At 49.5% G+C, this 24905-nt stretch overlaps 1 protein-coding gene across 1 annotated transcript in view; it reads left to right on the top strand.

Moving 5' to 3' along the window:
• The window catches only part of PLEKHA2 (pleckstrin homology domain containing, family A (phosphoinositide binding specific) member 2), a 43145-nt gene that overhangs the window by 13645 nt on the left and 4595 nt on the right, over nucleotides 1-24905 (top strand). The window contains exons 2-9 of the mRNA XM_012651084.1: nucleotides 873-929; nucleotides 7067-7115; nucleotides 8666-8763; nucleotides 14773-14913; nucleotides 15426-15572; nucleotides 15876-15944; nucleotides 16321-16391; nucleotides 19266-19329. Of these exons, the coding sequence (XP_012506538.1) occupies nucleotides 873-929; nucleotides 7067-7115; nucleotides 8666-8763; nucleotides 14773-14913; nucleotides 15426-15572; nucleotides 15876-15944; nucleotides 16321-16391; nucleotides 19266-19329 (696 nt within the window). The remainder of the gene's footprint in view (nucleotides 1-872; nucleotides 930-7066; nucleotides 7116-8665; nucleotides 8764-14772; nucleotides 14914-15425; nucleotides 15573-15875; nucleotides 15945-16320; nucleotides 16392-19265; nucleotides 19330-24905) is intronic.

Below are 24905 nucleotides of genomic sequence, written 5' to 3'. Positions count from 1 at the left end.
GCAATCTTATTTTATGAATATGCTCTAGTCATAAACTGCAATTTCTACTGTCTTGGAACCCTTTCCCATTTCTCATTTCTATTTCTAGAAACTACATTTCTGATAGAGTTGTCTAAATTTAGATAATTTAAATAATCATTTCTAGCAATAGATTTTAGGAATAGATAACAACTGAGGTCTCTTTGAATACAAATATTTCAAGATTCTCTGAATCTAGCTTGTCCTTGGATGTGTTCTTTTTATTAATAGGCAAGACATTTGGACTACAATATCTGCCACTCAACTAATAATTGCCATTGATTTAGCTGATTTATCTGGCATAATTTCTTTTTTTCTTCTCATAAGAGCTACATGAAATCTTCCCAAATCTGAGAGTTTATTTGAAAGAATAACCTTTTTAGAGGTGATATATCACATTATAGAGTTTAAAGAGCAGCACAGCAAAAGTGTGAACTCAGATTAGAGATCTGTGAACATAATATAATTATTTATTTTATACTCTTTGAGGCCTAAATAAGATTATAATGAGAAGACCCTCACTTCAAAATGACTTCCAACAAAAATAATTTAGAATGTTATCATTATTAATATGACCTATAAATCAGTGAAGAATGGATGGGCTTCAATAAACAAAAATTTTGCTACCTATGCTAAGGATGACCAGCTCTAGTTTTTTGTTTATAAATGCATTGTGATATTTTCCAGGAATGAATATGGATGGTAGCATATGGTAACTTCAGTTATAAGATAATAAAATAAATATTTAACCTAAAAAAAGAAAAAAAAAAACAGAACTGGAATCTTGGGCTTCTGTCTCTTGGTGCTGTTTGCACACAGCACCCTTCTTAAAGTGAAATACGTATGTCTTTCAGAACCTGGCAATTGGGGCAGGAGCAGTCGGATCTCTGCAGCTGACCTACATCTCGAAGGTAATGTTGGCCTGGAACTCTGGGAATTCACGTTCTCTAAGTAGGTTCGGTATCTAAACAAGAGGGAGTGTCACAGCCTTTGGGCATTACTATTTGGGGACGGTGCATGGGCATTAAAATGCTCCCTTTTCCCCCACACGTGGCCTGTGGAAGCTTTGGGCCGCCTGGGTGGCTTTGGGGGTGGTTGTGCAAGCTCGTGCAGGGTGGGCCCGCGGCCTCGCACTCCCTGGACAGTCCGTCGGTAGTGCTCCCAGCTTCTCTGGAGGAGGTGGATGTGGTGGCTGAGCTGGAGGTAGGGGTAGGACGTGACCTTTTTCGTAACTGGGGCCAAAAGGAATACAAAAGCAACCCCAAATCCAGTAAGATTCTCTCAAAGGACACAGCTAAACAGAGACAGCTCGGAAAGTGTCGGGGCTTCACTGGAATTTTTATAAATCACCTGGCAGATGGCTACAGAGGCAAGGCTAAGAGTGCCCGGAGAAGCTGCTCAGACGTGCCAGGAAGACATTCAGCTGCCAGATAACAGCTGGCGAGCCTGGCAGGTAGCCACCAAGCCACCCCTAGTCCAGTTTGCACGGAGCGGAAAGAGCAGCCCCTCTCCCTCTCGTGTGCTGAGAGCCGGGGTTGGAGCAACTGAACGGTGCCCACCTGTAACTGCTGAATCAGCGTCTTTAAGCAGCCCCTCCCTGGTGCAGGCACCCTGCTGACCCGTGATGCAGCAGTGGTGCAAAGGCTGGGGGTTTAGAGCCGCCCCAGAAGGAGGAACTCTCTGTACAGGGAGCAGAGCCAGGTGGCAGGGAGCCAGCGCTGAGCTTTCGGAAGTGCTGCTCTCCCCACACACCCTGGCTTTGGGCCTCTTGGGGGCTCTGGTGCTTGCCCACCCTCTCCCGCGCTCCGGGGGCTTGAGCTGAGTGGGTGCTGTCTCCCTCTTGTAACAAACAAGCTTTGGGAGCCCTCCACCTCTGAGGCCAGGAGATGAGCCTGGAGGGGGCCCTGGGGCCTCAGGAGGAGAGCCCACCTTTAGTGGGAGCTGCAGGCAAGGCCGGGCAGACACAGCCCCACACAAAGGCAGATGCCAGGCAGGGCAGCATCAGGGCGGATTAGATAGGGCAGATAATGACCTCAGGGAAGGGGGAAGGGCCTTTCAAAGTGCAGCTTTGCTAGCACAGCTGCGGGCAGTTTGTGCATGCCTGCGGTGAGCCCTGTGGCCGCCTCCCCAGCCCAGACCAGCCAGGGGCCTGGGACCTGCCTTCCTTCCCTCTCCCATCCCCGTCTGGCTGAGAGCTTATTAGGTCATTTCTCCAGGAGGTTTGAAGAAAGAGCATTGAGAGAGTGGGGGAGCGGAGAACCTCGTGATAATAAATGGAAATTGAAACCCTCTCCCGTTTGAGAGGATTTGGGAGGACTTTTTTTTTTTTTTGGTGGGGGAACACTGAATACAATCTCCTGCTGAATCATGCCTTACAAATGCAGCTCAGATGAGGGTTTTTAGAATCCTCAGCTTTGGAGGCTGCCTCGTATAGAAAAGATGACCTGCCTTTTAGCCCCTTGCTGAGAGAGGCAGGCCTGGATGGGTGTTTTTTGTGTGTGTGCAAAACCCACAGCTGCCACTGGGTCAGGTTACAAGAGCTGAGAGCCTTTAACTCCTGCCTGACTCAACGCCAGCCAGAAAGCAGGGCTTTTCCCAGAAGGATGTTTCTCCAGGGTGCTGGTAGCCAGTCCAGCATTCCACGTTATTTCTCGTTAACCTTTCGGTCCTCCCTCCCGGAGGGAGGCACCTGCCTGCGGTGTCAGGCGGCCCGGCCGGCCTGCGCGTGCCGTGGTCCCTGCTCAGGGTGTGCCTCCCCCGCCCTCTCCTGAGAGCTGGCGTGGGGAAGATGGGGACCAGCGTGTGGTCCCTCGGAGAGGCAGAGGTGAATGTGCTTGATCTGAAGTCATCCAGGGCGTCCACGGCAGCAGAACCAGTTCTTGGGCAAACTAGAAAATAACCGAAGGGGCCCTTTGGCCCCAGCCACCCCCCCCTTCTCCCTGATGACCCTTCTCTTCCGGTCCAGCCATCTCTGCACAGCCAACCCCACTGTCGCACCCCAGCTGTGTCCCATTTTGTCAGCGCCTTGCCCTCCACTACCTATGGGGAGGAATTTCCTAGAACAGTAATTCTTAACTTTTTTCGTGTGGGGGACATGGATCCTTCTGAGTGTCTGATGAAAAGCGTGGACTCATTTTCCAGGTAAATGTATAGATGTGTGTGCACACCTGACCTTGCCTATAATTTCAGGGGGCCCAGTGACCCCCTGACGCTGGTCCAAAGACTCCTCTTTAGAACCCTTTCACTCATCCTGTGTTGGTGGCTGCTGTTCTCCCCACTCCTGATGCCGCTTCGTGGGGCAGGTCAGCCAGACACTGGGGCAGAGCTGCACTGGGGCTATGAGACCTTGTTTTGCTGCTGCTCCTTCTGCCAGAGGGGCCCCCGCTCCCCTTCCGGCCAAGGGCAGACAGGGTGGGGCTGGCCCCAGCCATGCCCAGCCCTGACGAGCTTGCTGCTCCTGTGGTCTGTGTCTGATCTGATAAGAGCAAGTTCCTGAGAGTCTGCTGTGCTGTGGAGCAGTCCTGTCTGCGTCACCCTGCGGGGACAGTGCCCACTGCCTCCTCACACCGCCAACCTCCATTAACTGCTGGGGTGTTCATGGGACCCGCTGGTCAACCACTGTGGTGCAGCCACTCAGCTGTGGCCACCTCGGGGGTGCAGGTGGCTGTCAGGTGTCCTCAGCCATCTGCAGCCACACGTCTCCCTGCAGATCTTCTCTGTTCTGTCACCACGTCCGAAAGGGGCGCCATCGCCAACACAGTGGGCGGGGTGGAGTGGGATTATTCCTCCCAGCAGGCGGGAGTTCCTCCTCCACAGTGACCGGATGTCAGGGAGAGGCCAAAGCCACATTTCCGTGATAAGTTGGCTTCCCCCCTCACCCTTCTCTCTGTAGGGCACAGCAGCAGGTAGGTATGATTCATGTCCCTCTTTCTGCATTCTGTGACTATAAGACGGGGGACTAGTCTTTTTACTCTGGCTTTGCTGATTGGGAGGCTGACCGGAGACACGGAGGGTCTTACCTTTGCCACGCAGCGCATCAGGGCAGAACTGGAACCGATCCTGTTGATTCAGCAACGAGTTGCGTTGCCACGTCAGCCTTCCGTGGCAAGCCACGGGGCATGAGGCAGGTTTAGATGGACGCGGTGCCCTCACCCGGACCTCCCGACTGAGAACTGGAGAAGCGCGTCAACGCAAACGCAAAGCCAGATGATGTCTTTGAAGGCGCCACCTCCCACCGAGTGCGGGGGAGCATGCTCACGGGGCAGGCCGGCTAGGAAGTGGCGGTCAGGGCAGAGCATTTGGAATCCAAACAGCGAAAGCCATCAGCCAGGGCTGCCCTCTCTAGTCAGTGATGACCGTGAGTTTTTCAGAGACAGGGCAATTCTATTAATAATAGAGTAAATATTCTAATATTAAGCCAGAGAGGGTCTTGGAGTGCCCAGCTGCTCAGCGTCACGTAAAGGTGAACACAGAAGGGGAGCCGGGAGGTAGGTGGGTTCTAAGGGCCTGGACGGCCACGGCTGCTCCACGGCGACCAGGACAGGACAAGCAGGAGTTTATGGACAAGAGGACCCGTGGGAACGTGGATGCCGAGGGACAGAACAAGAAAATGAGTCACTGACAGACCACATCAGCTGCAAGCAGGACAGAAAGGCACACACTGTGGTTCAGGCTGCATTCGGGGGTCAGAAACCCAGGAAAACACAAGAGCAAGGGGGCCCGGACCGTGATGCTACAGACCGCCAGTGTCCTGTGGCCTGTGAGTCTAGACATGACCGAATGTGGGGAGTCTGCACTCAGGATGCGTGGGTTTCCCTTTGCTTAAATCCTCATTTTTTTTAGGACTTTTTTAGGTCCTGTGACCGCCGCCTCACTTCATGGTAAACATACCAAAATGCAGCCATATCCCTCATTAAACATAATTGTTTGGCTAGAAAATATTTGAAAGGATTTTAATCATTTTACTTTTGGAAGGACTTAGTGATGAGTAACTCATCTACTTTATTTTTGGTTCTTATTTCTGGGTAGTCCTCCTGCAGACACACAGAGATTCTTGTGAACTAAAAATCTAAGCTACTAATAATTTTCAAATGTAATGAAGTTTTTTTGAATGCTTCATTGAAAAATTAATGAAGTTGACTTAATGTGGTGGCTCGTACACATTTAAATACTTGTCAGTGAGGTTGCTATCGTGCCGTTACGCAGACATTGAATTAAATATTTATTAACATTGGATATGCCATCTTTGTTTTGTATGTCGGAGGCCAAGCAGTTTTTCTGGGTCTCATATGTTTTTGCAGGCCCCGAGAAGCTCACGGGTCCTCAGCATTTTGCCCATAGTTCCAAGTGACATTATTATCCCTTATTTGATAGAACAGGAAATAATGGAGGTCACATAGCTGGGACACCTGTCATTTGAGACTCTCTGTCTCCAAAGCCCGGGGTGTACTGCATCCTTCTTTTGATCTTTTATGAGGTGCTGCCTCAGTTCCCATTTGAGTATTTGGGGTGATGTTAATTTTGGTTAAGGAATCTGGGCAGTTGTATAAGAAGAACCTACAGCCAAGAGCAAGGACCTGGACAGACTGACGGGTGGGTCAGTCCCTGTTAGACCCTAGCAGCTGTGAGCCATGAAGTGACTTTAATGTTGCCTCCAGATTTGCTTCAGCTCCTGGCTTCTAACGCGCCTCCCGTGAAAGCAGCGAGCACGGCGGCCCCGAGCGAGGACAAGTAGAAGAATGAACGCCCTTGGCTAGAAAGGGGAGGGAGGGAATGGTATGTCCAGGAGACGATCGTGACAGTGTGTGAAGAGTCCCCAGCCTAGGTCCCATGGGAAGGTGGCTGCCTCCTTAGAGACCCCAGGTACAGGGGTGGAGGCCTGCTCTGGGGAGGGTCAGCGACATCAGGGATAGTCACCGGTGTTTGTGGGCATGTGACGGAATATGAGGGGCTGTCTCTATTCTTTCGGTGTGTTGGAACCTGAGTGGGGTGGGCTCACATACGCACACGCTCAGGAATGTACGTGCAAGGGGTAGCGTTGCAAAAGCCAGTTGAAATACAGCAACAGGAGGTATAAAAATACTTCCACTTCCTCCTGCCCTTCCCTTAAATACACAGGTGCGCTCTCTGGGTCCACCAGCCCCGCTCTGGGCATGTGGAGAGTGCCCATTTTCATGGTTAAGTGGTCAGGGTAGATGTAAAGGCAGTCGGTGTGTGTCTAAACGCGGCGAGTGGTGTGCCGCCGTCCCTTTCTGTGTGCTGGGACTGGAATCGATGTGTTTGTAGCAGTACCACCTTCCGCTGGGAGAACTGCTTACGGAGGGTCGGTGGTTGAAAGAAGAGAGAGGAGTGGAACCCCGAGGGTGTGAATTAGGCCAGGACAGCGTCAAGAACTCAAGCAAATCAGTTGGCAAAAATCGACCCCATTAAAAAGTGGGCAAAAGACATGAACAGAAACTTTTCAAAAGAAAAGTGCTTTTTCAAATGAAAAATGCTCAGCGTCATTAATCATCAGGAAAGCGTTAACATTGACTGCCACACTCGGAAAAAAAGAATTTCTTGGGGTCATCAGAGAAATGCAAATCAAAACCACAGCAAGATACCGCTTTTATCAAAAAGTCCCAAAACAACGAATGTTGGCGTGGATGCAGAGAGACAGGAACACTCATGCACTGCTGGCGGGACTGCAAACTAGTGCAACCTCTGTGGAAAGCAATATGGAGATACCTCAGAGAACTAACAGGACTCGATGGCTTTTAAAAGTGTTTCTTGCAGAGACAGAGGTTAACACAGACATCAAGATAGTGGTTATCTCTGAGCAGTGGGGACTCCAGGGGAGGGGCATAGAGAGGGCTTCTAAGAAGCAGGACTGATAATGGCTGTTTCTTAATCTGGACGATGGGTTCAGGGTTTGCACTTTATTATTATTATTGTTAAATGTACACATAAGTTTGATATACTCTTTTTACGTATGAAAACTTTCACAGTAAGAAATTTTCAGCACTGTTAGAAACATACTCATGTTTCTCTTATTTTTTATTTGATTTAGGTGAGCATAGCTACCCCAAAGCAGAAACCAAAAACTCCATTTTGCTTTGGTAAGTACTGAGCCAGGGAACGGGTTTTCTTAACGCTCGTACAACTTCCTCTTTTGCGTGGAGACAGTCCTGTGATCACATGTGACTGTATCCTGTGCGTATGAGTGACTTCAATCACAGGGATGTTCCTGGGTGTCAGGTGATACCACTTTCCTCGGTCTCGCTGCCAATATTGTTAATAACATTAGGACAGAAGTATAGGGCCCGGTAACGTTTCAGTTTCCTTTTTCTTTTGGTTTTAATTTTATGTTTCTTTAAATGACAATAATTGTACATTTTCACGGGGTACGTAATGTATACTGTCATTAGCTTATCTGTCATCTCAAATATTTATCTTTTTTCTGATTTTAATTTTATTTTTTTAATTGGTAAATAACAATTATGCATATACATTTCAGTTTTCTTGATGCTACAGGGTGGTTGCAAAATGTCTCCTAGAAGTTTCTGGGAGCCCTCATCTTAGAGCTGAGTAATTGGCGTGCCCAGAAGGTGGAGACTCGGAGGAGGTCGTGTCAGGAAGGGGAGAATAGAAAGGAAGGAACATTCTGTTGAGTGTCTCAGTGTTGCCCAAAGAGCGACCATTCTGAGGGATGGTGTAGGAAGCAGAGCCGCTCGGTGGGTGCCCCACATCAGGGAATCGTCGTGATTTCAATGAATGGGTCATTGAGTAGTTATTTGGCTCCCACTGTGTTCTCAGAACTGCCCTAAGTTCTAACAGCAAATGCTCACAAGTAGTTTCTGTTGCGTGTCTAGCGTGGTTCTGAATGGAACCTTCACGAAGGCAGGGATATTCCTCTGCCTTGTGATGTGGTGTCCTGAGCACTTTACTGGTTCCTGGTGCATAGTGGGTGCTCAATAAATGTTTGTTGAATGAATGAAAGAACTGACGAATTCTGTGTCTACCCCACGAAGCTCACCTCCTACAGTTGCGGCTGACGCAAGAATAAAATGGTCCCTTGAACTGCTCTCTCTCCCCACTTCTGATTGGTTCAAACTTCTTTGGTGCTGTCCTTCTTCCATTTCTTTCAAACATCATGGCTAAGCTGAAAAATGACTCTCACATGTTGTGGTCATCATATCTAAAAAAATGTTATAATAATAAACCTAGAAGTACATTGTTGACCCAGTGGGATGCTCAGAGGAAAGAACAGGTTGACAGCGAGGCCGAGGTCACAGGTTCGATCTCAGGCAAGCTTCGTTCCATTTCCCAACCACAGACGAGGCTCCCGAGCCAGGCCAGCCGTGTCTGTGGGACAGAGCCCTGTGTACCAGCACGCCTGTGACTCTGTTCGCACTCGCCACAGAACAGCGCAGTAAGGCTGCTGCTGGTGTCAGGTGTTGTTCTTGTGGCCAATGGGATAATGTCATTTCTACAGGTAGGAGGGAGAGCGAGCGGGCAGGTGTGACCTGCTTCCTAGATGACTCAGCATGGTGGGAAATTTCTTGATCTGCATCGTGGGTCCGTCTGTCTTGCTACCTCTGTGGACCCGTGTTGGGTTGCTTGTATTCTGACCTGAGCATCTCCCCCTTCTTCTCCGTGACTTTTGCAGTTATCAATGCCCTGTCTCAGAGATATTTTCTTCAAGCCAACGACCAGAAAGATCTGAAGGACTGGGTCGAAGCCCTGAACCAAGCCAGCAAGATCACCGTACGTACAGTTTCTTCTCCTTTCTGTGGGTAGCAAACGCGCCCCTTCCCAGCATGTGTTTGGGGTTGGGGAAAAGCTCCGACGGCAGTGGGGACCTTCCCAGGGGCCTGGCGCACACCCAGTTCTCCTCTGCCTCTTCCCAATCCTGGGCTGACCGACCACAAGGTGAACCCGGAGTTTGAGTTTGAACCAAGTTCAAGGGGAAGCTTCTGGAGCGTCCCCTTCATGCTTCCTGGGCAGTCACGGCTTGGGTGATTCTGGGATGTGATTAAGAGTGTGGGAGGATTGGAAAATGGATTGCTGACTGCAGGGGAAAAGCTTCTGAGGGGGGAGTCAGAAGTGTTTCCTGGATACTTTTCTTGCTTTCGGAGGCTGCTTGCGGGGTCAGTCCGAGCCGTCCACCAGCCTGGCTTGGAGCTGTTCTAGGAGGACTCTCGTTCTCCTTGACTCGGCTGATGAAGGATTCCTTTCTTCTTCCTTAGCCTAGACCTACAGAAATACAGAAGAAGAAAGGGGAAAGGATAAGAAGGAAGGAGAAGGAAAACTGTATGTTTTAGAATAAAGACGACCTTTCATCAGTAAGACAGCCAGACTCTTGCCTTATGGGCCATGGTTCGTAGGCCGAAAAGTTTGAGTTTCTGTGCTACACAGCCAGAAACGCTCACATTTGAGGGACTTCTAGTAATAACAGCTCTGCACTGGGGTAACTCATTCTCCCAGATACCTCAGAGTTCCTGTGAATAAAAGAGTAGAAGAAATCTGCTCACCTATCCAGCTATTTATGTTGCTTCACCCACACCGAGTACAATGGAGTCATCTCAGCAGTTTTGCTTGTTAGCTTATTATTCTGATAAACCTTGAGAAACCCGTGAAAAGAAAGCGTACCGGCAGGCAGGAGGAAGCGAGATTGTTGCTAGCGCGCTCACTCGTGCCAACCTGCGTGCTTGGGTGCTGGTTTTAGTAAAGGTTTTCTTCATTCACGTTGGGGGTCCTCACCCTTTAGCATCCTGTACAATTTGACGTTTCTTTCAGTGTCTAATACTTGATTCTTTTTTTGAGACAGAGTCTCTGTTGCCCTGGCTAGAGTGCTGTGATGTCATCATAGCTCATTGCAGCCTCGAACTCCTGGGCTCAAGCGATCCTCCTGCCTCAGCCTCCTGAGTAGCTGGGACTATAGGCATGCGCCACCATGCCCGGCTAATTTTTCTATTTTTTGTAGTGATGGGGTGTCACTCTTGCTCAGGCTGGTCTCGAACTCCTGAGCTCAAGCGATCCTCCTGCCTCAGCCTCCCAGGGTGCTGGGATTACAGGCGTGAGCCACTGTGCCTGGCCTGAGTCCTTATTTTTGAAGCAAATATTAGACATATAGTATGTAAAGAATTGGGTTCTCTCAGAATATGAGTATTCATGTATTAGTTTCCTAGGCCTGTTGTAACAAACTGGGAGGCTTAAAACAATGGAAATTTGTTCTCTCCTGGTTCTGGAGACCAGAAGTGGAAAATCACAGTGTCAGCAGGGCCCCAGGGCAGAGTCCTTCCCTGCCTCCCTGGCCTCGGGAGGCTCCTGGCGTTCCTTGCCGTTCCTTGCTGTTCCTTGGCTGGTAGCTGCCTTGCTCCGTCTCTGCCTGTCATCCTAGGGCCTTCTGTTCTGCGTGGCTGTGTGTCCTGTCCTCTTATAAGGACATCGGTCATTGGACTTAGGACCCACCCGAAACCAGCATGACCTCATCTTAATTTCACTAATTACATCTGCAAAGACGCTATTGCCAAATAAGGTCCCGTTCTGAGGTGATAGATGGGTGGACAGTTTTGGGGGGACATCATTCCACTCACTGCGTTTCTTAAAAAGGTTGAATGCTGACCAGTAAAACTGAAGCACAGCTCTCCCCTAAGTTGGGCGATTCTCACGGCAGGCTCGCCACGCCTTGGCGGGGGAGAAAGGCAAGCTTGACAGTTTCATGTCACATCACAGGTGAGACCCACGGGGGTCTCCCTCGTCAAAGAACACTCCATAGGAGAGGGCACACCTTTAACCATGGCCTCTGGCATAGGGACAGACCAAAAGAGCGACCTTGTTTTCAAGCTGTGTAGCTTACTGGTGGTTGGGTTTGGCCTCCACAGGCTGATGTACCGTCTTGGGAGGGAGAAACAGCTTTGGGCAGGCTCTGCTAGTTGGTCAGAAGCAGCACATGGTACAGGAACATAGACAGTGGCAACCGGTGGTCCTCGGGGTGGGCTGACGAGATTCTTAGAGGAAACACAAAAGCCAAGCTCCTATGAGTCCTTTGAAGTCCACAAGGAACTCCAGAAAGTTACTTCCCTCCTCATTTGCTGGATTTTAGGAACTCATTTAGGTCATTTGGGGAAAAATTTCTGCTGTTCCGTGGTAATTGTATCACTAAATACCCCAGCCAAAAACCAACTTCCCTGAAACATTTGGTCACATGATAGCAAACTCGTAGAAAATTAGAAAGGATGGCTTAGGTAGGTAGTGATATTTAGAGATTTAGAATCAGGCAGTCCTAGGGGCAAATGACTTAATTTTTTTTTTTTTTTTGAGACAGAGTCTCACTGTGTTGCCCTGGCTAGAGTGAGTGCCGTGGCATCAGCCTAGCTCACAGCAACCTCGAACTCCTGGGCTCAAGTGATCCTCCTGTCCCAGCCTCCCGAGTAGCTGGGACTACAGGCATGCGCCACCATGCCCGGCTAATTTTTTCTCTATATTTTTAGTTGGCTGATTAATTTCTTTCTAATTTTAGTAGAGGCGGGGTCTCGCTCTTGCTCAGGCTGGTTTCGAACTCCTGAGCTCCAACAATCCTCCCGCCTCGGCCTCCCAGAGTGCTAGGATTACAGGCGTGAGCCACCGCGCCCGGCCAAATGACTTAATTTTAATGAGCTTGAGTTGACCTCATCTGTTTCATGGAGACAATCCCGTCTACTTGATAAGATCGCTCGAAGATTAGAGGTAAGGCAGCAAGGAGCGCGGTACGTTGCCAGTAATGGACGGGGCCCGAGGAGATGGTGACCGCTGTCATCGCTCAGCCAGCCACAGGGAAACGAGAAGGTGGGATTTCTAGCCTGACTTGGAAAGGTCATCGCTGTGTGTGTGAACGGAGTGTGCAGTCCAGAGAGAGAGGGTCTCATCCTCTTCGTGGGGACTCGGTGTCATCAGAGTAGTGTTGTTCCCTTGAACAGATGCCACACGGTGTGATCGTCAACCCCCGTGCTGGCAGAGTTCTCGCACGGCTCTGAGCTCTGGAAAGGAGCCTTAGGTCTTCTCGACTCCAGAGGCTGTAGGAGCCATGGAAGGGGACTCGGGCTTTCTCCTGAGATCTGCCGCCGTCGCTCTGCTGCCAGATGGACACGGGTGTCGCTGCTCACGAAGGCGGGGCGTCATGCTGCCGTGGCTCGCGCACCTGCCGGCAGCGAGGGTTCAGGCTCTGCTCAGGTGTTAATCGTGGCTTTGAGCGGATGGCCTGACTGTTCTGGGCCTGGGTTTTTTTCTCACAACGGGAAAGAGCTCGTCAGAGTTTGTAGACTCTAGCGTGAGTGAGAGAGGTGGACAAGGAAGGAGAAAAATGACAACAGGAATGAGGATCAATGACATCTGACCTGTGTGGCCTCAGGATGGGGGGAGAATGGCGGGAACTGTACGGTCTGAAGGATGTGCTTCCCGTATAACAAGGGAACTCCTGTGCAGCTGAGAATCTGGGTTTTTATGTGAAATACCCCAAATTTTAAATGTAGATGAAAATGCATACTGCGTGGCATAAGCACAACACAGTTTGGGCCGAGTCTGCCCGCGGGTCGCCGGTTTGCAACCCTTGGCCTGTGGTTTCCAACCAGCTGTAAAAATTCTCTGGCGATTTGCTCAGCAGTGGTGCTTCAGTGTTGAGGAACAAAGAGAACGCGTTCTTCCAGAAGGACTCCGTCTGTAAACACTAGCACCATTTGTGGAGTGCTCATGAAAATAGTTTGTAATACATTTCTGTTTCTATTTGTGTGTCTAAAGTGTTTCACTTTATATACTCTATCATTTGATAAAGCAACACTTGTGATGTAAATATTATTTCTCTTTTCATTTTATGCATGAGATGGGTCAGGCCTAGAGAGGCTCTGTGATTTGCCACAGGTCACGCAGGTGGTTGGTGAGAGGTCAAGAGCTATCCCCCAGGTCCGTGGGCTCCCACGCTCATGCACCCCTCATTCTGTCCCTTTGACCACATGCATTTTTACCTGCTCTACCTGCCTGCCACGTCTTTTTCTGCCTTTACGTTCCCAGTTCCTTTTCATCCTCCAGGTTGCGTTTCCTCCTCGGGAGACACCTCCCCTACCCTCTCCATGTTGAGCTGTCTTCTATGTCATTTCTGTTTATTTTCTTTATTTTTTAAAAAAATTTTTAAATTTTTAATTGTTATGAGTACATAATTGTATGTCTTTATAGGGTCCATGTGATGTTTTGACACAGGCATGCGATGTGAATTAATCAAATCGGGGTGATTGGGGTATCCGTCACCTCAGGCATTTATCATTTCTTTGTGTTAGCAACATTGCCATTCCAGTCTTCTAGTTTTTTTTTTTTGGAAATGGAGTCTTGCTCTGTTGCCAGGGCTAGAGTGCAGTGGAGTCATCATAGCTCACTGTGACCTCAAAGTCATAGGCTCAAGCGATCCTCCTGCCTGAGCCTCCTCAGTAGCTGGGACCAATTTTTTTATTTTTTTTATTTTTAGTAGAGACGGGGCTCGCTCTTGCTCAGGCTGGTCTCGAACTCCTGAGCTCCAGCAATCCTCCTGCCTCGGCCTCCCAGAGTGCTGGGATTACAGGCGTGAGCCACTGTGCCTGGCCTCTTTTAGTTGTTTTAAAGTATCTCTAACTTATTGTTGATCATAGTCACTTTGTTGTGCTGTCAAACATTGTTCATTCTATATAACTATCTAACTATGTTTTTATACCCATTAACCATCCCTGCTTTATCCCCTCCTCCCTGCCACCCTTCCCAGCCTCTGGTAACCATCATTCTGCGCTCTGTCTTCATGAAATCATTTGTTTTTAATATTTAGCTCCCACATATGAGTGAGAACATGTGAGATATGTCTTTCTTTGCTTGGTTTATTTCACGTAACATAACGTTCTCCAGTTCTATCCGTGTTGTTACAGAGGGCAGGATTTCATTCTGTTTGTGGTTATATCATATTCCATGGTGTATGTGTACGACACTTCCTTTATCTATTCATTCGTTGACGGACACTTGGGTCGATTCCGAATCACGTTTAGTTTCTTGTTTTTTTTTTTTTTTTTTGAGACAAAATCTCACTCTGTTGCCCGGGCTAGAGTGCCGTGGCATCATCCTAGCTCACAGCAACCTCAAACTCCTGGGCTCAAGCGATCCTCCTGCTTCAGCCTCCCGAGTAGCTGGGACTACAGGCATGCACCACCATGCCCGGCTAATTTTTTCTATATATTTTTAGTTGTCCAGCTAATTTCTTCCTATTTTTTTTAGTAGAGACGGGGTCTTGCTCTTGCTCAGGCTGGTCTTGAACTCCTGAGCTCAAACAATCCACCTGCCTCGGCCTCCCAGAGTGCTAGGATTACAGGCGTGAGCCACCGCGCCCGGCCCTGTTTAGTTTCTTTGTGGCACTCACCACCCTTTGTAATTAACCTGATTGTTTGTTTTGCAACATGTACATATTTTTTTGGTCACTCTCCCCAACTTGCGTGTAAGCACAGTGAGGGCAAGACCTTTATCTATTTCGTTTGATGTTTTATCTGGTTTCTAACCAGGGAAGGGCTGGCTCATAGTAGTTGCTCATTAAATTCGTGGAGTCCGTGTGTATCTGCTTGTGGGGAGTGGGTTGCCAACCAAGTTCTCGTGTTTGGGTGTGGGTGGATGGAAGGGCTGCGGAGAAGGGAGTCTGACTATAGTGTGGTACGTTAGCTTTTCTCATGGCTTTGGCTCTCTGCTTTTCCTAAGCTTTCTGTTCCCTGTTGAGCACGCTGCCATTCTTTCCAGGTACCCAAAGCTGGGAGTCTGCCCCTGGCTACTGAAGTTCTCAAAAGCCTGGCGGCTCCTCCGGCCCTGGAGAAGAAGCCACAGGTGGCCTACAGGACAGAGATCATCGGAGGGGTGGTGGTCCACACGCCCATCAACCAGGTGCGGGGCCTGGCTGGGGCTGCCGGGGAGCGGGAGGGTGTGGAGGTGGCCGGGGACGGGGGCTGGGCAGGGAGGAGGCCGGGTGGGAGTGGGGGGCTAGCGCAGGTGGGCTGATCAGGAGAATACAGGGCAGGGGTGGGGCGGAGTCACGGCAGTACAGACAGTGACCAGATGCAGGAGCACTTGTCAAACCCGTGGGACACAGGCCCGGGCAAGGCAAAGGAGGCTGGAAATAAGCCCCGTGTCCCTCCTCCCATCTGGGTGGATGCCCCCTCTCCTGCTTTGCATTCTCTGCCCTTCCCGTTCTCCTGGGTCTGCCTGGCCTCCCTGAGCCTTGTCTGGGAAAGCACCCTGTAGCGTGCCTGGCGCGAGCACAGAGGGTCGATTTTCCTGTTTATTTCTTCTCTGACACCGTGGCAAAGGGGCAAGAGATGGCGGTGGCAGGAGGTGGCAGGGCTGCGGCTGCATGGAGGGGTGGAGGGAGGCGCTAACCTGACACTGTTTCCTTGCAGAACGGTGGGGACGGGCAGGAGGGGAGCGAGCCAGGCTCCCACGCCATCCTGCGGAGGTCCCACAGTTACATCCCCACGTCGGGCAGCCGCGCTTCCACCGGGCCCCCCCTCATCAAGAGCGGCTACTGTGTGAAGCAGGGGAACGTGGTGAGTGTCGGCACAGGGGCAGGGGCGGGGTTCTGGGGGCTCCTGGGAGCCCGTAGGCGTGGACAGAGCAGAGGGGAGAGGAGCTTGACAGGGGGAGCCTCCGCTTGCACCCCTGAGGTTTTGGGATCAGCCACTCGCCCCGCTTCCATCTGAGGCCCTGCCCTGGTATGAAGACGCCTTTGCCCTGCCGCCCCCTGGGCGCCTGACCTCCCTGGGGCTGGGTCTCTGTGAGCTTCGCATCAGAGCGCCCTGCACGGGCTGGGGACCTCTCCCTGATGGCCCGCTCTTTATTTTTCACTGCAGCGGAAGAGCTGGAAACGTCGCTTCTTTGCACTCGATGACTTCACCATCTGCTACTTCAAGTGCGAGCAGGTTTGTCGTAGCTCCAGGGCCCATCGGAGAGGCTGTGCAAGCTGAGAGGCGCACGAGTGCACACCCACAGGAGGGTGCCTGGCAGAGACATGGGCACACACGGGCTTCAAAGCCACCTCTGTCCTGTCCCCGTTCGTCCCGCGTGCGCCTCTTCACAGGGATGGTAAAACGTCTCCTCTGCAGTGAGCTGCCGTGTGGTCGAAGGCATGGAGCATTTTCTTCTTAAATTTTCTTTTTCTCTTGATGATGATTTTGAGACCAGGTTGTTTGCCCACCTGGTGTTAGCCAGCCGTCTCTGAGGCAGGTTGTTCGTCTGGTCTGGGTCGTAGTATTATGCGAACAGCTCACTTACCTGTTTTTCCACTTTTTCCACCAGGACCGGGAACCGCTGCGCACTATATTTCTCAAGGACGTTCTCAAGACCCACGAATGTCTGGTCAAGTCTGGGTAATTGTCTCTGCTGTTTCTCTTATGATCAGAGCCTCCATTTGTCCTCTTAAATTTCCACTTACTACCCTCTAGAGCTCCATACAAGAATCTTCTTCCGAGAGCAAGGGACAGTAGCCTAACATCTTGTGGCCGACTCGCTGCATCCAGGCTGACCCAGGGACGAGGTCACACTGGGCAGACTTACCCTCGTCACATTGCCTTACGCTACCTCCTGAGGAGAGGAGCCTACGTAATAATCTCTGGTGGAGAAAAACAAAGATTATAGAAACAAAGAAGGGAGTGGAGCTCAGATGCTTCTCAGGTGTGAGAATTACGTGGCCAGGCTCCAGGAGACCTGGGGCCCGGAGGACGGGCTGTGCCTTTGGGTCACTGACTTCAGTACTTGCGGTCAGGTCGCTGCCGTGCCCCTGCCTCTTCCTGGAACTGCTCATGCCTTTCTCTTCCTTTTGACCCTGGTGTCCCGTTAACACGAGACTGATTCACACCACCTCTGTTACTCCCACTGGGCAGGAAGAACAAGGATTTGCAATGTGTTCCTCTTTCCACTAGGAAAGGATTACCTTCCGAGTGCCACGGTGCACAGGATGGGTGTGGGACTTGGCAAGGGATCTCCCAGATCCAACACCAAAAACAGATGCCCCTAGAACTAACGGTTAGAGACCCCAAGGGTATTTGGGCATCTAGAAATCCCCTTTTTGGCACCAATCTGCAGTCTTCAGGGACTGTGTGTTTGGGTCCCTCCATCCCGTGGACGTACAAAATCAGGGAAGCTATTAGCAGCAGGCCTGGGACACTCATGAAGACATGGGACAGTCTTGCATGAAAACAATGTGCTGAGTGACCCAAGGAAACGGGCAGAAGTACTCTACCGAGTCTTGCAAATGGCAGTTGCCGAGCATAGAAGATTGGAGAGGTTCCCAGTGACAATTTATAACTCATGAAAGTGGCTGTAGATATGGAAGTTCCCGAAGTGTCACTCCAGAGGTAGCAATGGGCAGAGGAAAGATGGGGCATGACTAGACCCTTGGGGGTCTTTGATTGTTCCTGACCCTGGAGGGCCCGTGCAGACCACCTGGGCACGTGGGGGCAGCTTAGGAAACCAAGGTAGGGTTCACGCCTAAGAGTGCCTCAGACGTTCCTTAAATCTCGATAATTCTGCCAGAGTCTGAGTAAAAGAAGTAAGGGAGTTGAGACCAGCAGGGAAGGAGGTCCTGAGGGGTCTGCAGCTTCTAGGCCCGTGAGACTGCTTGGCCTGTCCAGAACCCGGTGGGAGGGTCTGGGACACCTGGGTGATCAGTGAGCATTTGTTCAATCGAGTTGAATTGAACCGAAAGGCGCCAGGCAGCCTGAGAAGGAGATGTGAAAGCAGCGGGGATTTCCTACCTGCTTTGTTTTCACCTCCTCGGTAGCTGATTATGTGGTTTTGCTGGATATGCATGAGTAGTTTGAAAGGTTAAAACATTTTAGCCAGAAAGAAGAGCCTTTTTTATTCAGAAACTCAGAAAGTAGTGACAGTTGGTGAAATGTGTTTCAAGTGACTGTTGCGTGCGTGGATTACACCAGACGCCTTACAGCTGATGGCCGCCCAGCCTGATAAAAGGAGATTCCCTCGTCTCCATTCTACACTTGGGGTTACCAAGGCTCACAAAGTCTTTAAAACTTTCCCCAAATGCCTTTTCCCTAAGTAGAGTCGGGATTCGGCCCCGGTCTGTCTGGCTGCAGTTGTCTCGTTCCCTTCCACTGGGGTCATTAGTCTCATGCACCTCCCTAGCCCGGGTGCCCGTGGCTCTGGCCACCCCCTGCCATTTCCTTCCAAGTTTTCATTCATGAAGCCAACGATCAGTCCTGTGATCGGTCCTTTCTTGGAATCATTCTAATGCTTGCCGTATAACACATGCTCTAACATCCAGTGGTGTAATCTCGCTTTCTTACGTTCTTTTATTGGGTGGGAATTGAATCTCTCAATCCTTTTATATTCCCGACAGTGACTAGATACACGCAGCAGGTGTTTAACACTGTAAAATAATTTTGGCCGGTTTGAGGTTTGCCACCGAGTACCAGTTACTTCTTGCCCTCTTCCTCGCGGAAGTCAGGATTTCTCTTCTACCACCCACACCCCGTTGGAAGCACCTCACTGCTCCCACTTTCCTTTCTCCCCTCTGTAGCGCCTCCTCTCCCAGGCTTAGCACTGTGAAGCAAAGGGCAGGAACCGGGTGAAGCTACGGGGTTGCTGCTCGGGCGGAGGAAGGTTTTGGAAGGGGAGAGCTGGCTCCCTTAGGAGGGGAGTAATTAAAAGCGTAGACTCTGGAGTCAGACCTGGGTTCGAATCTCGCGCACCAAGGACAAATCATTTAGACTCTCTGAGCCTGGGTTTCCTGGTGCATAAAATGGGGGAAGTCTCCAGTGCCTCGCTGGGTGGTTGTGAAGATCGGATGAAATAATGTGTAGAAAAACATTCAAAACACTGCTTCATACAAAAGCATTTTGCGTGCCTCAGCCTTTCTTTCCACTCAGCATCGAGTGGAAAGAAAGAAGGGAGGAGGGAAAGAAAACTGTAGAAGGTGGGCATGGGGGTGAGGGTGGGGGTGGGCAGCGGAGGAGATTAGGCGGGAGGTTTTGGAGGAAAAGGGGCTTTATCTCGTTAGAACTGCGGGTGGTGGTGGGGAAGGTCCACCTGGGGCAAAACTTCCCGAGACCATCTAGGAAATGAGGCTAGAGGAACCCTCTGGAGTGGAGGACGGATGGGCTGAAGCTCCCCCGCCGCCCGTTTTTTTTATGGTGAAGGGCACTGGTGCTTGGACTTAGGACAAATGAGATCTTCAGTGCGTATGCCAGCATGCCCGGTAACTTTCTTTCTCTTTCTCTGTCTAGCGATCTCTTAATGAGGGACAACCTGTTTGAAATAATAACAAGTTCCAGGACCTTCTACGTACAGGTAAAACGCTCACTTGGAGAAGACCTTGGCGTTCCCTTTCTGTGAATGGTGCGCTAACAGGCCTTGCCCTTGCCTCTGCTTTCTCTTTCCTTTTGCTTGAAGTTTCCAGGCAGTAAATTTAGCCCCGATGGTCAGTCTGAGTCCCATTCTATTCTAAACAGGATGTTTGCCAAAGACTTCCCAACCATAAAATAGTAAGAGCAGGTCGAGCCGCTGTACTGGGGAATGTGAGTTTGTGCCAGCTGCTCTCAGTCGCTGGGCTCCAGCTAAGCAGAGAAAAGGAGAACTGGTCAGTGATTTCACTTCTCCTTTGGAGGGTATTTATAAGTCTCGTCTGTGTGTGGACATCGCTGTGTGCGGAAGGACAAAAGCGCAGAGGGCCCTGGGCGGGCACCAGGTGCACAGCCCAGCTGCGCAGAGAAAGCCATTGTCTGGGCTCGACCGTTCACTTATCAGAAGCTTCTCCCCTCCGCCCAGGGCTTTGGAGTTCTTCTCCCAGGTCCTGCTAACGTCGTAGGAGCCAGAGAGGCAGATTTCCAAGCAGGCCCTAGAGTTTCAGGCTGAGTCCTTAACCCCGCCTGCGTGGCCAGCCACAGAGAGTGTGGGGACTCACCGGGACACGTCGGGTGTCGGTTTGAATGGGAGGCTTCCAAACCAAAGCTTCTCCGGGTTCCCACCTCCCTTTCTTCTCTGCCCCGACTATGGCTCTACACTAAGCACCCTCCCTTCCATAGGGGGCTGGCCCCCTTCCCCATTTCTCGGTCAGCGGCTCCAGCTGTGGGTCCTTCCCCCTGAGCCCAGCAGGCGTGCCAGCGACTTAGTCATTTGGAGGAGCACGAGCTGTCGGGAAGCGACGGCCGAGGGGAGGCTTCGCAGCAAACTGGAGCTGTGGACAGGGCTGCTGTGGGCGGGGCGGTAGATCTAGCACTCACTGCACCGTTGCCATTCGGGGACGAGGTTCAACCTGTAGGTGCAACAAGAGTTTCTTTTTTTTTTTTTTTTTTGAGACAGAGTCTCACTGTGTTGCCCCGGCTAGAGTGCCGTGGCGTCATCCTAGCTCACAGCAACCTCAAACACCTGGGCTCAAGCTATCCTGCCTCAGCCTCCTGAGTAGCTGGGACTACAGGCATGCGCCACCATGCCCAGCTAATTTTTTTTCTATATATTTTTAGTTGTCCGATTAATTTCTTTCTATTTTTAGTAGAGACGGGGTCTCGCTCTTGCTCAGGCTGGTTTCGAACTCCTGAGCTCAAACAATCCGCCCGCCTCGGCCTCCCAGAGAGCTAGGATTACAGGCGTGAGCCACCGCGCCCGGCCTGCAACAAGAGTTTCTGGTTCTTGCATTCAGCAGATGTTTGTAGAGTATCCTCAGAGTGCTGGGCATTTTGTCTCCAGCTGGGGACACCATGTTAAACAGGACAGATCCTGAACTCAGGAGAGAGATTGTCAAGAACACCCGCCATTAAGACGGTGGGGCGGGGCGGAGGAGGGAGTTGGGCAGAGGAAGCACCAGGAGTGTTTGCCGGGCAGCGAGACTGCCATGTGTGACACTGTGCTGGTGGGTGTGTGACGCAGAACTTCACAGCGCCCAGTCAGCCCTGCTGTCAAAAGGGAGAAAAAAATTTTGGAGGTCAGGTGACTGCAGTGTGAAATGCAGAATGTGACAAATGACTCTAAATGTATTACAGGTCCTCTTATAAGGGGTTGGGGAAATACAAAACAAAAACAAAACAAAACAAAACGCTGGGAAAAATGCTGCTACCTTTAGAGTGAGTCCTGGTTGCCGGCATGGGCAGGGTACCGCACCCAGTCCGAGGGGGTCTGGGCAGGTTTCCTGAGCAAAGATACATCTAGGCTGAGTTAGTTGGGAGAAGAGCGGTCGAGGCCAAGGGAATAGCACCTTAAAAAAAAAAAAAGGCTAGAGATAAAAGGAGTGGAGCGTGCACGGGCAGCGGGACCGCTAGGCCCGTGGGGCCGTGCAGAGTATGCCTCGTGGAAGAGCTCGGGTTTTATCCTGAGGATTGGCACCTTAGCGGTTAAACCAGGGGAGTGGCCCGATAGGCTTTGCCTTTAAGAAATATCACTTGGGCAAGCTATTTAGCTTTCAGAGCCGTGCGATCCTCCCCTGTAACATGGAGGGGACGGTCTTCCACCCCAGCCCTTTGAACGATGCGCTGCCTGTGGGTCGCCAGCCTGGTGCAGCGAGGAGGACAGATGAGAGAAGCCTAAGACAGGACGACAGAGACCCATCGGAGGGCTGTTGTAATGATTTAGGTACAAGGTAAAGGAAACCTGAACTAGGGTGGCTGGAGAAAAGTGGAACATTTAAGAGAAATTAAACAGTCGGACTTCCTGGGACTTGAGAGTTGGTTGGATGAAGGCAGAGAGGAGAAGCAGGACAGTGTCTGGATGTCGGGGCCTGAGCCTCAGGGTGGCTGGTAGGGCCCGTCCTGTGTTGGGAGCACGGGAGGAGGAGCCACTGAGAGGAGAGACAAGGTTGGCATGGGTGGTTCTGAATTTACCGTGCCTGGGGGGCATCGAAGGGGCGTGTCGTGAAGACCGTTGGCTATACACTGCTTGACACGTTGGTGATACTAAATAAAAAATTGTCCAGTGAGTGATTGTGCTGGTTAAGGATTCGGAGGAAAGAGAGTTTTGGCCTGAAGGTAGTGATTTGGGAAACATAAAACCCAACAAAAGAATGTTCAAAAGACATTACATCATCTCTGTGAGCATGTGCACCTTTGCCAGAAGATTCTCATCACCTCAGTCCTCCTTTGTCTGCTGCTCCCCACATTTCGAGGATAATAGAACACTAGCATCACCCCGAATAAATAAATGAGAGAAAGGACAAATCTCTTTCTAGCACCTAACTCGCGAAGAATGGAAAAGTAAGAGTGTAGATTAAAAATCATTTAAGATATTTATTAATTCATTTAAAAATAGTAGTGATAAACTCATCATAACTTAAAAAAACATTTTATGAGTAATAACCATATTTCTAAAACATACCAAGAGTAGTGGTATTGTTTTCCTGTTTTTGCAAATCTCTTTAATGGCTGGCTTCATAGAAGACAGCAGGATTCTCATAGAAGCTTCTGCATCCATCTGTGGCCATGTGTTGTTTTGATCAGAGAATGTGGAGAAAATCTGGCCTACCATAAAAATGTATTTGGAAAAAAAGAGAATATTTTAATAACCTTTTTAGGTAATTGTGGGTATTTTTAGATCCTATACCAAAACTTGATAAATGGTGATTTCTTAATGTTTCAGTGCAATTTAGAACCCGAGACCATATCAATAAACTTTCATACTCTTACACTAAACTCCAGTGGTCAGTTTTGCACTTTAAATAAATGATTTTATCTGTGATGATTTTGTAACAGCATGCGTTGGTCATGTGGAAAATAGTGGTCTCATTGAGTTACGCAGACTTTCAAAATGTTAACACAGTTTGTTATGTAATATAAAAAAAGTCACATTCATTAATAGCATCATCACTAATATCATTAGCAAATTCTTTAAGGTATGGAAAGCTGTTAAACTCATGGAGGCGGATAGAAGTTTTCTGAAAATCTAAGTTTTGCTTTGAAAGCTCAAAATGATGATTTTTCCTTGACCTTACAGGCCCATATCATTCATTTTTGAGATAAAGTCTGCCAAATACCTAATCTTAGTGTATTTGATAGTTTATGTGTCAGCCATTTGTTCCAAGTAAAAACCATGTTTCATGCAAAAGCTGAAAGAATATGACTACTTGTACAGCTTGGTGCCAAGGTGCCAGCAGTTTTACCCACCGTTCTGAAGTGGTATTCTGAGCTGCTTCCTAAGGTTATACTCAGTAAATCTGCCAGAAAGAGCTGTTCACTTTTGCTATCTAGGAGCAGCAGGGCAGAGCTAGGTGGAGAAAACAACTCTTTGGACAGAAGAGAAAGACTCGGGCTGGCTTCTAACTACTTAGGTGTTAGTCATTTAACTTATACGCCACATTTATGTATAATTTGTACCCTGTGATCTCTCGCACTATAATAGTTTTTTTCTGTTAATAAAAATGGACACTTAGATGTCCCAGGCATAGGGCCAAGCAACTTGTAGGCAGCATATCACTTAATTCTCAGCAGTCTCTGAAGTCATCTCCACTTTACATGCAAGAAAATGAAGTCTCTGGAGGTCAATTATTTGTCCAAGATCATAAACCCAGTAAATTATGGAGCCAACTGGGAGGTACCAGATGCTGAAGCAAGACTTGCTCACTTGCGTTATTTAAGAGCAGCTTAGTCCAGAACCCAGGATTTAGAAGGTGTGGCCAAAGACAACCTGGTAAGTCTGCCTCTACCAGGGAAGACCAACTTGGAGTAACTGGGAGTCTTGGCACATGGATCGTGGTGACCAAGATGCAGGGTCTGGCAATAATCACGTATCTTAGCGGGCAGAAAAGCGCTGGGCTTGATGACAGGCAGACAGTTCTCAGTTCTGGGCATGGGTTGAAAATGAGATTTCAGTCCTTGGGCTGCAAGAAAGCAGGAGTCACCATTTCCCCATTTTCCAGTCCCAGAGGGTCAGGAGTACTAGGTAGTTTATCAAGGGGAAGATTAGTTATTAGAAATGAGAAAGGTAGTGCAAACCAGTCTTGGTAGCTTGGCATAAGTCCAATTGTCAGAACTAGGGTGCTGTGTCAGGACAAGAGTGGCAATAAGTGGACTCACAAGTGAGTTGCAGAGTATTGGGCTAGAACTCTTTGGATACTTGCCATTTAATTTAGACTACAAGGTGAATGATAACACCTAGAACTGTGCAGTGCACAATCTGCACAATCATATGTGGCAGGGCTGTGTCTAAAGATGGGATTGGTTCTTGGGAAGAGGGCAGAGGTAATCCTCTGTTGGGAAAGAAGGGCTGTGGAGGTTGGGAATAGAAGGAAGGAGGAGCTGCCTAAAAATTTTGGACAGGGGCAATGGCTGTAGCCAGAGGTAGATATTGGAAGTCTTTTATTGATGGCCTCTAGAATTCATTGTTTCAAACCATTGCATCTATTATGGTGCTGGGCACATAGCAGATCCTCAATAAAAGCTCATCGAACTGCACAAAGACTGTGGGCTGCAGTGACTCATTTTAATACGTTTTGTCCTTTTCACCTCAGAAACCCCCCTCAAGGACAGAAACCCTACTTTTTTTCTTAAGCCAAGCACCAGAAATAAGTGCACACACATAAGCACACTGGGAAGAGATGAAGGTATGAGCTTGTACTTCCCTTTTTGTTCTGTTGAATTTTAAGCACGTTTTAGTCTCTTAGTAATAATGCACCACAGGATGGGTGGACTTCGGCTGTTTTTCACCTCTGGTTCATGAAGCTACCTTGTGATGTAGTTTCAAGATATTTTTGAGATTTTGATGAAAGCGGAGCACAGGCTTTCTATAAAAGGTATATACGTACACCACTACTTTGGCATACTTCGGCATGTTTGGAGTTTCATTAAATTTTTGTTACCCATGGATTGCAATTCTTTGAACTACTAATAGAGATTATAATTGTTATCACAATAAAATAATATTCTGTTTCTTCCCATATGGAATCA

The sequence above is a fragment of the Propithecus coquereli genome, unplaced genomic scaffold (assembly GCF_000956105.1).
Source record: "Propithecus coquereli isolate 6110/MARCELLA unplaced genomic scaffold, Pcoq_1.0 Scaffold349, whole genome shotgun sequence".
Classification (NCBI taxonomy): Eukaryota; Metazoa; Chordata; class Mammalia; order Primates; family Indriidae; genus Propithecus; species Propithecus coquereli.
This window is presented reverse-complemented; position numbering and strand designations above follow the sequence as displayed.